We start from the raw sequence: 16,494 nt of genomic DNA on the forward strand, positions 1-16,494 counted from the left end.
GCGGGACTGAGATAGAGGTAACGGGTCGCGCCGCTTAATTATCAGTCCGGTCTTCAGAGATGTGAGAATTTCCTCATCGGCTTCTGCTTTTCACGGTGATATCTTCAAGGTCGCCGCTTCCGTGTAGCTTGTAAGACAAGTTCCTGACAAATTCTTTCCTCGTAAACCGGGGAACGACCGACGTAACGGAACATTCCCACCGCGAGTAATGCAACTGGTTGATTAACCGAACGATTCATTATGTTCGCGGCTACACAAGTTTTTCTAACTGATGCCTCGATTCCCGCTCTCGCTTACATCAGTTACGTCGACGGCGAGGAAAGTTGCCGAGAGAGATCTCCGCGGAAAACTAAATCTAGTTTTCGAAGGGTTCAGGTCGCGTTATCGTTCCATCATCCGCGCGGCACAGCCTTAGCCGCTTCCTTCCCTCGCTCCGCACGGATATTAAGATTATCTCGTGCAAATGGAGCGAGGAATAGCCGCGGGCCACTTTGTTTTACGGAGAAGATAAGCGCGGCCTCATTGCGGAAGGACTCCTCGTTCTCTTTTTCCCTATCCCCTGCTAGTTTTCTTCTGCTTCTCCTCCTCCTCCTTCTCCTCTTTTCCATCTTATTTCCCTCCTCCTTCCGCGAGCTAAACACTGTTATTGGGAGCACGATAATTCATGCATATATCCGCCAAGCTCTAACATCAAACTGATGAAATTGATAGATACTTCCTGAAATCCATTCGCTCGATTTTATTTCCTGTACATTGGAGAACTTGTAGATTTAATATTTCATCCCGACTCGATGCTGACAAGATGTCTAATAGCTCGAGCGTTTATCGATCCTTCATACGGAGAATATTCCCTTGACTACCATGAGCGATCATGAGGGGAAGATAGCTTTATTATTAATCTACCGAATTATCGTTTCATAATATCTCGCATTACCATTATTTTAATTAATTAATTTTAAAATGTTATATCTTGATTATACCGGCTATAATTATTCCTTAATCTGCTATTTCTACTTTTTAAGTCGTTAAGTTTATCTCGCCGCTGGTGGCTCAACGTGGTGTTCGCGTCGAGAGACGACTGCGTGTAATCCTTTTGCGAAGCCCTCGCGCATTTCCTCGGTAGTCCACGAGCGTTTAGTAATCGTTGTCCACTCTCTCGGGACAGGAGTGATTTACACGCGCAATCCGATTCGTGACCGCAGAAAAGTAATCTTTCTCTTTCGCGTCTCTCCATTACCTCGCCGCAGATGTTATCCCCCCATATAGCTATCTCACGCGAGTCGACGTTTACTTATTCCGGTTTACGTGCAAACCGCCACTTTTAAACACGGGACACATCCGTGCTTCGTCTCCCTCTTCCTCTCCCTCTCCCTTTCTCCATCCGACAGTAATTCGCCACGATGAGGTTAATTTCGTCGAGGACGAAGAAATCCGGAGCCGTGCCTGATGCGAGAGATGATGAAGTTGTAGGCTCGGTAACTTCTTCAGCTACGCGAAACCCTCAATCTGAGATAAACGTGGACATCCTTTCCGACTGTCGTCCGTCTTTTCCCGCGCCTCCTCCTTCGATAATTAATTCGTCTTGGCTTAAACGTGGCATTACCATTGTCGATGCATCACGACGCCGCGCCGTCGACCTGCTCGCGCCACGAAGGACGGAGCAATCTCGTTTGAATAATGCGCAAGATCGTCAATCATGAAAATCCACCTAATGTGAGATGTCAGTGCAGGAGGAGCAAGAAGTGTCGATCCGAAGGCTACGAGTGCCACGGCACGAAGGCCATCGTATTGCTTCTCCCTCTTCCCACGCTGTGAAGAACGACTTGGAAGTTCTAAAGCGAAATCAACGATCCGTTGAAGTGTCCGTTAACAAAAAAGAAATCTGTATGATTGCTTCGCGATTGTGTCTACGTCGGGATACTAGTTGCGAGGAAACCCGAAAACTTTAGTTAAGGACCCGCTTGTTAGCGCGCGCGCGAGAGAGAATACACGAGATTTCCTTGAAGCGCAATTTATCTCGTTAACGTTTCTCCGATGCTTTCGCGAGGCAAGCTTCGCCAATCGTCCGGCGCTTTGCGCACGATGATAAAACCCTCGAATAATCTCCCGCGGAAAATGAAGACGAAGATGAAGATGCGAGTTGAAAGGCCGTTTATGAGGCTTCGTATGATTACCGCTTTCCTGATATAAAACCTTAAAGTACGGCCGTACGGATTTCTGTATATACGCGTCTATCTTCGCTCTTCACTCGAACGTTTCTTCCCCATCGTTAAATGTCAGAGTTTTCCACGATAACGTGGCTTCTAGCAGAATACGCCCCCCCCCCCCGTGCAAAAGTTCGCCTCTATCCTCTCGAGTATCAGCAGGATGATCTCTTCATACACCTTCCGAGAGAGCCAACCGCCTTCGCGAGATAACATTTCTCACTTCTCTTTACTTGGCGCGCCTCGCGCTGTTGCGCGTGAACTTGACGCGGGACACGGCCATGTCTCTTAATTTTTTCCGCGCGGCTCCACTGAGAAAAACGAGAGAGAGAGAGAGAGAGAGAGAGAGAGAGAGAGAGAGAGAGAGAGAGAGAGAGAGAGAGAGAGAGAGAAAGAGAGAGAAGAAACCTTGTCCTCTCGCGCGGCAAGCGCTATTTCAGGACTCATTGATTTATAGAACTCGTTATAACGACGATACATCATTTTAATATTCGCCATTGTGGGACAAGTCTCTCCGCTGCGCCGGAATAGTACGTTTACGGCATCCACCGCGGATAATATCCCGGACGGATGCATGGAGATGAGAACTCGAAAGGTCGGGTCTTCTCTCTTGCCTCTCCGTGATTATTATTCCCGTGCTGTGATAGCGCGAGGGGGGAAAAGGGCTCCTACGCCGCCGCAGGTCGTTGCACCAGGACGAAGTCTTCCGCCACGGCGGGGGAGCGTAGCAGCGTAATCGTGATTTTTTCTCCCTTTTTTCTTTACTTCGCTCGTTTCGTCTTCGCCTGTCTTCGCTCGTCTTCTGCATGGTACGCCGACGACGATCTAGCTGCTAATTACTCGGAGGATTTATCGAGATCGCGTTCTCGGTGTGCGTTCCGACGTACGGTCCGTTGGATCGATCGATCGATCGATCGGCCGATCCCAAGTTATCATTCGCCTCGATCGCTGAAAGGCAATGGATCGTCGGGTTTCTGCGCCCATCACGCTTCTCACGGAACGTCGTGGCGAGTCCCACGCTATCTAACATCGTAGCAACACACACATACACACATACACAACGCGATATACTTTTTTATATCTAAAATCAACATGACTCTCGATGAATCTTAAGGAATTTGTTTGAGAAATTTCTCGTGCCATTATATATCGTAGTGTAAATTTACCGGCTTCTACTCCCGGAAGAAAGAAGCGAATTCTGCGGTCAATTTCACGGTCCACACGGTGGATAAAATAGTCGAAAAAGAAATGGAGCTTCGCGAAAATCTTTCTGACGATCGATCCCAGGTGCTGCCAGCGAGAGAAGTGCCTTCATTGTTTATGAATCCGTCTTTCCATGCCGGTTATTTTTTTCCTCACTTCTCCTTTCCTATCATTCTCCTCCGCTTCCTTCCTCCTATTCTCGCATTCCCGCGAACTCATTATTTATGAATCCACACTGATGCTACTGGGTCTACGTCGTGGGGGATAGGATAGTTCATCGAGTTCATCGTGGTAACCCGGTGTTGCGCGAAAATATTCAACGACTCGGGAATCGCGAAGATATATATGTGACGCGAGGAATCAATTCACCAGAGAACACTGTAAGCTTCCAGTCGATTTATTTTCGATTCTAATCTCCCTGCTTCTTCACTTATTATTATAGAAATAAACACGCTTTACGGGATAACTTGAAGATATATATTATTTATATATTCATACATTTATGTATTTGCGGCCGAGTTATTTAATTATCCACACACGCGCTGTATCCTTGTATTCCCCTGTTGTGTTTTGCCTGTTCACTGAGGCGAGCTTCGCATTTCTCGCGTACCGTGCGCTCACGCGAAAGCTTGCTTTTCGCTTTCATGTAAATTCCAGTCGTGAGCAGTCCGCGATTCATCACGAAAGCGGATGTAGTATCGTGACGGGAAGCGCATCGCGCGCGCCGAGAGGGTGTGAAACGATCCTAGACGAAAGGAATGATTCCTCTTCTCGGAACGCCGGAACGTCGGCTCTCTCCCTATCGCAGCATCACTCGGGAGGGGGAGAGAGCGAGGGAGTATAAAACGAGCGACGATATACGTGCAACGTGATGTACGTACTCTTAGCAGAAATAACAATCCTGCCTCTTTCCGTAAAACTTTTCCCCTTTCCCTTTCGCCGGGGATGCAGGGAGTAAAGAATTTTCTCTCCACCGTCCACACCGAATCAGTTCCACCTAGGTAACCACGCAGGGAGCGGGGCGAACGTTGACGGAGCATCGATTCACATTCGGTTGATGCCTTAATCGAGATAATTGCGCTTCATTCACAGTGTTTTTTTTACCGGACAATTATTGTCAACCTTCGCGCACGCACGTACGAGAAGCTTATTCTACGAAATGGTGAAACATGGACATTTGCCCGGCCGACGAGTTTACCCTCTCGTTGCCGATCCTCTACAAATATAGGAAATAATAGGAAGAACGAGCCGCCGCGCGTTCTCCGGCATTCTGAGAGAATTCCCCCGGTGAAGCTATTAATTCGAACGGCATTGACGTTGCAAGCGAGGAATAAATCTGCATGCTTCAGTAGCCGAAGGGTGCGTTGAGACGCATCTTCCTGGTGCATAACACAATGATTACGATCGTACTCCTAGGCAGTTTATCTCACGTTGCAAATCGTCTCTACGACGAGACGTTCCCTTAAGAAGACTCGCGCGTGAGAAAACGAACCCATAAACAATGTAAATTATTTGCGCAATTTATTATTTTTTTTCCCCAAAAGGAGCAGGAGAATAGAGTTAAATAAAGTAGTAAAGTAGTTCAGCGCATTTTCCTGCACGGTTCGTCATGGCAATATATCTCCTCGATGTGCATGGAACGAATTTGCAAGAATCATAAACGACCCCATAAACGCCTGATTCGTTCTCGAAAAGATATAGCTTAACTCGTGACGCCGTAATTGAAACTTCATGGACTCTCGAGAGCCTGTCATAATTATGTAGTACGAGACCTCCACCGCGCCGCATTATCCAAAGATGGCGATCGTGACTCGGTAATTAACCGTCCACCGAGGGATTTCTGGATTCTGATAAATGCTACGAACGTGCATTTAACCGTAATAATCATTAGTGTAGAATTACTTAATTGTTTGTCAAGCGTTTATGTATGGACATTACGTGCGTTAAAAAATTTTTAATGATGTATTTTTCTTTTTTTTTTCGTTCGACTTCTCGTTTAATTCGTAAACGTGCCGTTCTACGACATCAGTAGTAACCGTAACCGCAATACGATCGTTAAACCCATAAGAGTCCCATTTGCCCCCTTCGCTAATCGCCGGACTGTCCTAACAATCCCCTGTAACTGGTACTTAATCACGTATCCGCGTATCGTAAAGACTTTCATCGGCGCGATCGCGCGCGGGAAGTAATCAAATCCTTCGCTATCGGGGAGAAAAACTCCGGAAAAAACCGGCGACTCGTCAAGCGCGGTAGTAGGCGTGCGGTTCGCACGGCGCATCGACGATTACCGGAAGTGTCGATTCCGCGTGGCGTACGCGCCTCGGGCGCCTGCGGAACATCACCATCCTGCGAACCAGGCATCGACCAGGTCTTGCGCGCGCGCGACGGGACCGGTTGTGACGTAAAGGTCAGGGTACGCAACGTGCGTACACGCGGAATAATTTTTTCCCGCGCCCACGAGACGGCTGGAGACACACCACGCGCACCGTGAGATCGTTAAGGTCGTTCGCGCTATCATAATGCATATCTTGATCGCCGCTCGATATAAATCGACGCGAATTGGAACACGAGAATATGCCATGTAGATCATCGAGATAACGAGGCGTCCGTTTATCCCCGTCTAAGTTGTTTAATTTCGTACCCCGAGTGAGTTTCGAAATTCAATAAATTTCCAAGTTCCTCTTATAGGATGTAAAAATTGTAAAAGCAAAAAATAAAAGCATCCCGCGAAATTCCGGAAATCCGAGTTTCTCAGGTAACTTGTGACCTCGCGCATAAGACGAAGAAGAAATCCGTGCTTCTTCCGCACGCGCGAGCGCACGCATTTCTTTCACCTCGGTAGTCGCATTAATCTTCGTAACAGTGCATCAACCTGCCTACCGAGCGCGCCTAAGCGCATTCCTCATTGTTAGCGCGCGACTTTGCCACGACATGCATCTCGTGGGTGCGGGATCGCGAGGAGGAGAGGCCACGGAGGATGAGAGAGGGGAGGATGAACCTTTGGCCTCGGTGCAGGCCACGATGTGGCTCTCCTTCCCTCTGGCGATCTCCACAGTGGAGCTCTATTATACTCGGTGACCTCGAACTCCGCGAAACTATGCGGCCGATCTCGAGCTGTTCGGCTGTGTGATGATCATATCTGTGCATCCTTGTTATCGCATTATCGTAATGTAGGCTGAGGCAAATCAGAGACGTGCATGAGCGGGGAAGAAAGTTGGTCAGGGAAGCTGGCTCGTTGTGAAATCGGGTGCACTACAGTTGCGCATAGATTTATGTAATAATGGCATTGCTCTCAGGATTCCTGGAGCATCCGCGCCATATGCAGCGCCGGAAAGGCAAAAAGAGGTTCATGGAATTTTATCATCAGCAGCAGAAGCATATTAGATAGGTAGACGAATGGAAGGTATCGATATGTAGAGCAGTGGCTAGTTTCGAGAGACATTAGGCTCTCGTTTCTCACGGAACTATAATCGTAACGCGTATTGCGCATCCTTCGCGCGGAGAAATTAAGGGCGATAATGAAAACGGCCGGGTTTCAGAAATTACCTGCATTAGCGTGACGTGCTCGCCACGGGCGAGGGAAAGATTGATAGTGAAATAACGGAAAAGACGCACGTTCTATTTCCAATGCCCGCGCAGTCGAATTACTTCTTGCGCGGTGCTGTCATTACGCGCGAGATAAATTATTCGAGATACCAAAAAGAGAGCGTGAACGACAAAAGCCGATCTCGCCGAGCCAGGGGATGGATGAAAACCCGTCCCGTCGAGAATCGAGATGCGCGACATCGGCGAGAACAGCGATGTGGGGCGTCTCCCGCGTCTAACCACACGCGGGAAATTGGCGGAACAAAAGGAAAAACAGCAGCGGGAAGGAGGAAACTAGGAAGCGGTCTTGTGAAACGCGAGTAAAATGCAGCGCGCGCGAAAAGTTGCCGCACTCGCACGCTCCAGCGCGCGAGCGGATCGCGAGAAGACACTCTCGGCGGAATGATGAACGGCGCGCGCGGTTTTCCTCGATCTCGGAAGAGGATGATTCCTCGATCGCGGAATCATCCTCTCGGAATCTTTTATGAGCGTTAAACACTCGTTCAGCGAGCGGCGATCATGTCAGATTCTCCGCGCTGATGAGGCGTGTAACCGGGGGGTGATTAACTCATACCCTTCCATCAGAATCCCCGTCTGAGAATTATGCCGGATTAGCGTGTATCCGATCGCTTGGAAGCGGAACTTCCGCGATCCGCAACCGTTTGCATTTTTATGTATCGATTTGCTTCGTTGGAGAAGCGACGTGCTTTGCAATGTGCTTCATTCTCATATGCATTCACGTGTATCGTTATACTGAAATTATTATTTGGCGCACGTGTGGCGCGCGCGAAAATTGTTCCTCGTGGGACGCCAAGTACGAGTTAGTGCCGCGCCAGCTCGAGGAACAATACTCGGTCAGGCTGGTTCTAATTACGGCTTCTGTAACCGTGGTTTCCTCATTCTCATTGCAGATGGGCTCGTTTGCGATCGGGTCGGCGGTAGCAGCCACGGCCGCGAGCCTGATATTCACGGCACTTTTGGCGAGCGGCGACGCCGCGTTGGGTAAGTATTTTCTAAAATTAGTCGAGGCTCTCTCGCCATCAGGTTCTAGTGGGAATTGTTGAATAGAATTCTAAAAGAGCCTTCCGATTGCTGTCGTGTAATGGCGGTACTACTGGAAGATGGCACTCTGTAGGGGCAAAATTGCTTCCACGTTTCAGCCAGGACGGCGTTCGAGAAGCTGACCGACTACGATTACCGCGGCACTACCTATTACAGCGTGAGGAATCTGTCGTTGTACGAGTGCCAAGGATGGTGTAGGGAGGAGGCGGAATGTCAGGCCGCCGCGTTCTCGTTCGTCGTGAATCCCTTGGCGCCGATGCAGGACACCCTCTGCCAGCTGCAGAACGAAACGGCCGCCACGAATCCGGCCGCGCAGCCCCAAAGGGCCGCCAATATGTACTACATGACGAAACTGCAGATAAGATCCGGTGAGAGAGAGAGAGAGAGAGAGAGAGAGAGAGAGAGAGAGAGAGAGAGAGAGAGAGAGAGAGAGAGAGAGCGCAGGCACATCGCTGTGCATTTAAAACCTAAATTTGTTTCGCACCTTGAATGTTTCCTAGATTAAGAAACGCGCTGCTTAGGTCAATGCCCCTTTAATGTGGTCCAGTACCCAGGAAGCGGTGGATGAAAGCGTGGTAAACGGAAAGAGAAAAATGTCAAATGAAAAAATATTTTACGCAAGACTGAGATTTTTACGATGGGAAAAGGCCGCGCTACGATATTTATGTGCATAGCAAAATAACACGAAGAATAGACCGTGAAACACGATAATCTAACTTGAGTAAAGCGAGCAGGCTTTCGGCAAAGCCGAGTCGGTATAGACGTAGCCGCTTTCACAAAGCGAATGCTAACTGGCAGAATTTCGTCGAACAGAGAAAAGGGTCTGCCCAGACAAACAATACGACTGTTAAGTGTGCGACTAGTGAGAAGACTTAAGGCCCCCGCACAATGAAAAATATAAGGAACAGATATTAGCGATTAGGACTAAGGTATCAGGAATAAAACTAGATACACAATGAAAAACACAGGCAATAGATTTTTAACCTATTGGAAGCCGTGTATCAATGCTACACTACCTTTATTCCAGATTCCTTCGTTCTAATCGCTAATATATGTTCCTTGTTCCTTATATTTTTCATTGTGGGGCCCTTAGAAACATAGGGGATTTGAAACATTCGATCATGGAAGCATAAACATCATGTATCTTCACAAATGAAGATACGTTTAAGTCAGGCGTATCTAATGTAGGAAATATTATTATATTGTTTGTAATATATTCGAAAACAGTGAAAATCAATTAGATTGTAAAATTTTTAATTACTTTTGCGTTTGATAATTTAAAATTATCTATATATTGATGTTTTCATAATAAAAGAGAATAAATAATATGATATACTAATAATATAATAAAATAATATAATATAACATGATAGATATCGATATACGTATACTAAAGTAAAAGTGATAGTCAAGGAATATCTTTTGTGGGAAGTAGGGGAAATTTGCCGAATGCGTACCACTTAAGTTATTTTTTATTATATTTCCCATTTTGTAGTGATTTGTACGCAAATAAACGTTGGAAATTGTAGCTTGAGGTTCCAGACATCTATTATTACATGTTTAACTTTTTACCAATAACAAATTAATTTGTTATAAGTTTTTTTGTAACATTTTTTTGTTTTTTTGTAACCGGTTGCCTAAATCGTATCTGTGGGTCTTCTAAATCACCTCCTTGAAAGTATTGAATTTATGAATAAAAATAATATAAGATTAATAAAAGGAATTATTAACCATGATATCTATTTTATTAATAATTTGTCAAAAAAAGATCAAGTACTTAATAATTAATAAATAACAATAATGAAAAGGTAAGGACGTCATTGTCGTGTTAACATAATCTAAATTTATCTAAATTTATCTAAATTTATCTAAACATCATGTAACCTAGAGATGTGTATACAGCACGAGATAGGAAACTTTGTGGCAATACGATATAGGAAACTTGATTGATTTTATAAAAATATTGATTTAATCTTTATATTAAATAATTGCAAATATATTCATACGAAGAATGTAAAATGTTGTACAATAAACTTTCTTTTATAAAAATATAAAAATTTATACTAAAATTGCATGATTACATTATTGTTATTATCAGTTACATAAATTGATCAAAAATTAACATCAGTTGTACTTGAATTTTTAAAACGGGTCGTTAGCACGCACAAAACAAGATGTAACCTGTTAAATTTTCACCTATATAGATATATTATTCATTTCTCTCATTTATTTCATATTTTTGTTATTATGTTGCTTATATTAAGTAATAATATAAAATAATGATGAGGTACGATTTAGGTGACCGGTGCGCATTCGGCAACTCTCCCCTAACTAGAGATGTGCGAATCAAGAATTTTTATGTCGAATCGAATCAAATCGACAAAATTTCACTCGAATCGAAGCGAATAGAATGATTTCGAATCAAATTGTTGGAATATAATTTTCAGTTAACAGTATAATTATTATTAGATTGAATTTTTTAACCTTCCGTCGGGCGCGCGTGTGTAATAGGTATTTTGTACACGCGCGGCGATTCTGGAGGGAAAGGGAATTCATGGAAACTTCCAATTTGAGTCGCGGCTTCCCGAGCTATTCCTTCAGCGTCTAGTAAGCTTTAAAATATCGTAAACTTTCACCGCATAATATTTATTTTACAATAATATCCCTTATTCTTTCTTTCCAATCTCATTCCACGCAATATTTTGTACAGGGCGCACCCGCTGTAAGGTTAACATGTGGCTAATAGGAGAATATTTTAATGTGGATTTGAAATTTTCGAATAGTTCGGATTTGAATCATAGAAATTCGAATTCGAATAGTTCGCATATCGTTAGAAGTAACACACATTTTAAAGTAAATTTTACTTTAAAACATAATATTATCGCATTTATTGTAATAGTTATTACAGCAAATATTTTAGGATCAGATTTAAGCTAAATTTTGGTACTTTAATGTTGACATTTTTGCCTTCGAAGGAAAATGCGCACAAAATGCTTCTCATAGGTGGTCAGGTAGCCGGTTTTGTCCTTTGTCCATTTTTCGACCCTCGTTTTCGCGCAAAATAACTTTTACGTTTCAGTATAGTACTCCTTGGATGCTGACAAGAAAAATCTTCGGTTGAATCGACCCCTTATATTCGTAATGCTGCGCACCCATGGAACTATGCCGAATGCATTTAAACAGAAAACCTGTCACAAACTACCTGCAAGAATCACAAAAGCTATACCTGCATGAATCGCAGGAGGCTTGAGGATTCCCGAAAGATTCAAAGTAGAACTCTAATATTAGTTTAAGCCTGTTTAGCGTATGCCGGGATTCGTTATTTACGGAGGTATTTCATCAATTTGGAGTACGGAAGGATTTTAAAGAATCTTGTTATTTTTGCGAAATCCATGCATCATGATCAGTTTTTGTACGAAATTTAATCGCATTGAACGTTTATGATATCCGAAGGAAATAGATTTCCGGTCATTTCTTTTGGAAAAAGCTGTTTGTGCAAATATGCAGGCATTGGTATTTGTAATAAGAAAATTAGCTTATTTGTTTAATTAATCTGTCACACATAGTACAGTTTCTCTACAATATTTTTCTATAAACTTCCGTAGCTGCATATTTTTAACAAGCAATATTTTCGTGAAATTCTTCAATACCTCAAATATCGACAGTGCCAGATTTTATTCAGTATTACAGCGTACGAGGATCTTCCGTTAAAATAACAGGCCCCGAGCGGGAATTTCCGGAGGAAAATTTCTTGCACTTGAAGAAATTGCGTGCTGTCTATTTAACGAGTAGGGCGATTTTCTTGGCGAGTTGTTCCGCGTCGTAAGGCGCTTAGTTGTTCGTCATAAAACTCGCTCGCTACTTGCTTCGACTTGCGAGGAGGACGAATGAAAATTTCGAAAGAGAACGAGCTTTGTTTCACTGATCGTTGCAAACCGGTTGGTTACAATTACTGTGCAGAATTTTACATAAGCAGTTGTAAAGCTAACCGAGCGTAATACCAGCGTACGTTCCATAAATTCATTATAGACTTGATATTGACGCCGAGCGTTTTCTCGGATATTGGTACACAACATAAATCTGAAACTTTTATAATTCAAGTAACTCTCTGATTTTTTTATTTAAGACAATTCTTTAAATCAGATAACACTGTTCAACCAAAGAAAATGCACAAGAACGAAATTAATTGTTTTCGTAGTTTTTTTGAATGCTGATTATGTTCCTGTTTTCTAAATTGTTCTATCACGTCACAATTTTGAGATATTTTCAGTTAAAAAAATGGCAAAAAAGGCTTTTTTAGTGTATTTTGGCATATTAGAACTACGATATATAATAAAAAATGGTCAAATTTTTACTTTTGATATTCGTCATATTGGTTCCGTCATTTTTAATTTATCAACTTTGACATTAGATTAATATTCAGCTGAAAACCTTTAAGTTTGAATAACATAATTTAAAAATATTTCATAGATCCTTAAAATTGTCTATGTAAGTCGCAATTTTGACTAATAGACTCTATGTTAATCATCAATATCTTTTTAACCATAAGAGACACAATAAATCCTTTTAAGGTCATAAAGTAACAACATACTTAATTTTGATTGCAATAGGCTATATGTTAATAATCAATATCTTTTTAACCATAATCGACACAATAAATTTCTTTTTAGGGCGGAAAGTCCTAACAACATACTTAAATTTGACTGTAATAACACTTCTCCAAAATATCGTATTATAATATATCAAAATACACTAAAATAAAACCCTTTTTGCAATTTTAACTGCAAATTTTTCAAAATTGTGACGTGATAGAGCAATTTGGCAAACGAGATTGTATTCAGCGTCCAAAGAGCTATAAGAAATGATTATTCTCGTTCTTGTGTTCGAAAGAAAGTAATTTGTTGAACGGTGTAACATATCATGTAGAATATCAGCAAATATTTCATATAACCGATTAATAAAATAGATAATCGTTGACTTATTAAGTTGACGAAGTTTCGTTCAGAACGAGCGATTTGTCAGTGGCGTCAGGAATTTGTCGGTGATGATTCATCCGTAAAGTAGTCACGTGTCGCAGCGGTTCGTTGGCACCGCTTCCGCCATCGGCGGCTCCTCAGCTAGCGCCGCCGGTTTTGAGGGCGGAACAAAAGAAATTGGAACGTCGAACGGGCCGAAATACATTCCGGGCCTACGTGCCAAAAAGCGTAGCTACGTGCGTCATCATCGACATCAGATGCCAAGTTGCCAAGTCACATGCCAGCATCTTATGATTTTTCAGCGCAGAATCTTTAGTGCTGGGCTCTTGACAGTTCCCGCCTCTCGTTGATGATATATACTCCGGAAGTCTTGATAAGCTTTTTATCATTTCAAGGAAGAAAGCAATAAAGAGCAAATCGTTAGCAACGTTATCTTTAGTAACGTTAGTTAATGGTTTAAATTTTTTCTTATAGTATAATTTTACAATTAGTATTAGTCCCCCGAATGCAAACTATAAATTTACTTGGATTAGGATCATGATTTTTTCCGGTTTTTATTAGGAGATTTTTGATTTAGTTTCTTTTTCTTTAGTTTTCGTCTTTTGTGGAGAAAACTGAAGAAAAACGCTAGTTTTAACTTGAATATTATCTATCACCGAAAACCATAAATTATAAATATCAATTAGAACATTTATATAATTGTGAATGTACAAGCGCGTTTGTAAGATCTGCGGCCAGACTGCGCAGATTGTATCATATAAGTGTTACGAGAATGCATACATAACGCAAAAGAGAAGTAAAATTATCTCTATAGATATATATTATTTCAGAGAACGTTTGTCTGCGACCGTGGGCTTTCGAGCGCATCCCGAACAAGATGATTCGCGGCTTGGACAACGCATTAATTTACACATCCACGAAGGAGGCTTGTCTCGCGGCTTGCTTAAACGAGCATCGCTTTACCTGCCGTTCCGTGGAGTACAATTATGTGACGCTCCAGTGTCACTTGGGCGATTCAGATCGTCGAACGACAGGTCAATACGTTCAATTCGTGGACGCGCAAGGAGTAGATTACTTCGAGAACTTATGCCTGAAAGGTAAAACAGTCTTGAAGTTGAACGTTAGAAAAATAATTATAAATATTTACGGAGAAAGAAAATAAAAATTGTGTGTTTAATCGGGCGCTGACAGGAAAGGAGGCCTGTAAGGCTCAAAGGATCTTCCAAATGCCCAGAATCGGCGTGGCGGACGACAAGGTTGCGCAATACGCGGGCCTGCACTATTACACCGATAAGGAGCTGCAGGTTCAGAGCGAGTCCGCTTGCAGATTAGCCTGCGAAATCGAGAACGAGTTCCTTTGCAGATCCTTCCTTTATCGCGGCGCGCCGCAGGGGTCGGCTTATAATTGTCAGCTCTTCCATTTGGACCACTGGACTCTCCCGGACGGACCGTCGACGTATCTTAATGCGGAGAGGCCCTTGATCGATAATGGAGAACGAGTCGGCACCTACTTCGAGAATTTCTGCGAAAGTAAGGGATGTCGGTTATAAAAGAGCTTAAATGTGTATGCGTGATATATTAATCACACTGTTATTTTAGAGGGTACCGGGCCAATATCGGACCCATTGCCGGTCGTTTTCGAGACCACGGAAGATTCTACGATAAACAATCTCACCCGAAACGACATTAATTGCGACAAGACGGGAACTTGCTACGACGGTACGGAATCAATATCTTAATAATACCATAATGCCGTATAATAATATAAATTATGTGTATTAATCTTAATAATTAATATTACAGTATCGGTTGACTGCAAGGACACTCGTATTGCCATTCAAGTTCGTACAAACAAGCCTTTCAACGGACGTATCTACGCTCTCGGACGATCTGAGACTTGCAATATCGACGTTATTAATAGCGATCTCTTCAGACTCGATCTTACGATGAGCGGACAGGATTGTAACACTCAGAGCGTGGTAAGTGATATATAAGATGACGATATAGTAATATTGAAAAGTATTGTAACTGCATCTTTGGAAGTTTCTTTCTAGTTATAGTCATTTCTCGATATTATTTTATTTTTTTGTATATGACAAAAGTTACAATTTTGCAATTATAATATTTTTTATTAGTATCTCCGAAATGTGCATGCTTAGAAATAATTATAAATAAGAAAATTAGCACTACCGAGAAATACTTTATCACGTATCCAATATTCTTACATCTCGATCCGTCACATTTATTGACTAACACCGCATTCTTGCGTACTGCACGGTTGTATATTACGCAACTTGAAAAAAAAAAAGATCTCTTCCACATCTATATATTTTTTATAAAGATATTACACTAACGCACACCCCCCTCTCTTTGAGTACATAATCTCTGTTTGTACTTTCTTTTCACCATGGCAGCGTGACGGTTTTCAGACTGGAATATATTCGAACACGGTCGTACTGCAACATCATTCTGTGGTAATGACGAAGGCCGACAAAATCTACAAAGTTAAATGCACGTACGATATGTCCTCGAAGAATATCACGTTCGGCATGATGCCGATCAGAGATCCGGAAATGATCAGTATCACCAGTGCGCCGGAAGCGCCTCCACCGAGGATTCGTATCCTCGACAGCCGATCGCGAGAAGTCGAAACTGTACGCATTGGTGACAAATTGACGTTTAGAATCGAAATCCCGGAAGATAGTAAGTCCGTTTCCAGCAAATTCATTTTTTCTTAAAAAAAAAAGAAAGAAATGTCAATTATATCAACAACGATAGCAATTCACGACAATTAATATTAATATTTTGTATGCAGCTCCTTACGGCATTTTCGCTCGCAGTTGCGTAGCTATGGCAAAGGACTCGAAAAGCACGTTTCAAATTATCGACGACGAAGGGTATTCTGTCAATTTTATTCTGTTTCTCGATTATGCTCAGTAAAAAAATAGAAAGCTTACAAAATTTTTAATATTCCAATTTTCAGATGTCCCGTCGATCCTTCCATCTTCCCCAGCTTCACTCCCGATGGTAACGCTCTGCAATCTGTATACGAGGCCTTTAGGTTCACCGAATCTTACGGCGTGATCTTCCAGTGTAACGTGAAATACTGTCTGGGACCTTGCGAACCGGTAATTATTTAATTATTTAATTAGTTTTCCTATTTGTCTCATCATAGAGGAAGAAAACCTCCAACAATTTCTTTCACTTTAGGCCGTTTGCGAGTGGGGACGTGAATCCGTAGAGTCGTGGGGCAAGAGACGTAGAAGAAGTATCGCAAACTCGACGGAGGAAAAAAGCGAAGATATGACTCTGTCTCAAGAGATCTTGGTGCTCGACTTTGGCGACGAGAAGCAGTCCGACTTCCTGAAAAACGATGCCAGCATAGACTTCAACGAAGCAGGTAAGATCGCGCAGGAAGGCTCTTATCTCTTTGATTGAAGTGTAACTTCTTATTAACCAGACAC

The 16,494-nt window shown here is 42.7% G+C and overlaps 1 protein-coding gene across 1 annotated transcript in view; it reads left to right on the top strand.

Annotated features, from left to right (window-relative positions):
* Tyn (trynity) overlaps window positions 1-16,494 on the top strand; it is a 42,208-nt gene that overhangs the window by 22,767 nt on the left and 2,947 nt on the right. Inside the window, exons 2-11 of the mRNA XM_071721937.1 lie at window positions 7,904-7,994; window positions 8,153-8,422; window positions 13,861-14,127; window positions 14,222-14,560; window positions 14,630-14,749; window positions 14,834-15,009; window positions 15,460-15,733; window positions 15,846-15,927; window positions 16,014-16,158; window positions 16,241-16,430. Of these exons, the coding sequence (XP_071578038.1) occupies window positions 7,904-7,994; window positions 8,153-8,422; window positions 13,861-14,127; window positions 14,222-14,560; window positions 14,630-14,749; window positions 14,834-15,009; window positions 15,460-15,733; window positions 15,846-15,927; window positions 16,014-16,158; window positions 16,241-16,430 (1,954 nt within the window). The remainder of the gene's footprint in view (window positions 1-7,903; window positions 7,995-8,152; window positions 8,423-13,860; window positions 14,128-14,221; window positions 14,561-14,629; window positions 14,750-14,833; window positions 15,010-15,459; window positions 15,734-15,845; window positions 15,928-16,013; window positions 16,159-16,240; window positions 16,431-16,494) is intronic.

Source organism: Temnothorax nylanderi, unplaced genomic scaffold (assembly GCF_030848795.1).
Source record: "Temnothorax nylanderi isolate EJ_2023f unplaced genomic scaffold, tnyl_v1.0 TNYL_tig0446_pilon, whole genome shotgun sequence".
Classification (NCBI taxonomy): domain Eukaryota; kingdom Metazoa; phylum Arthropoda; class Insecta; order Hymenoptera; family Formicidae; genus Temnothorax; species Temnothorax nylanderi.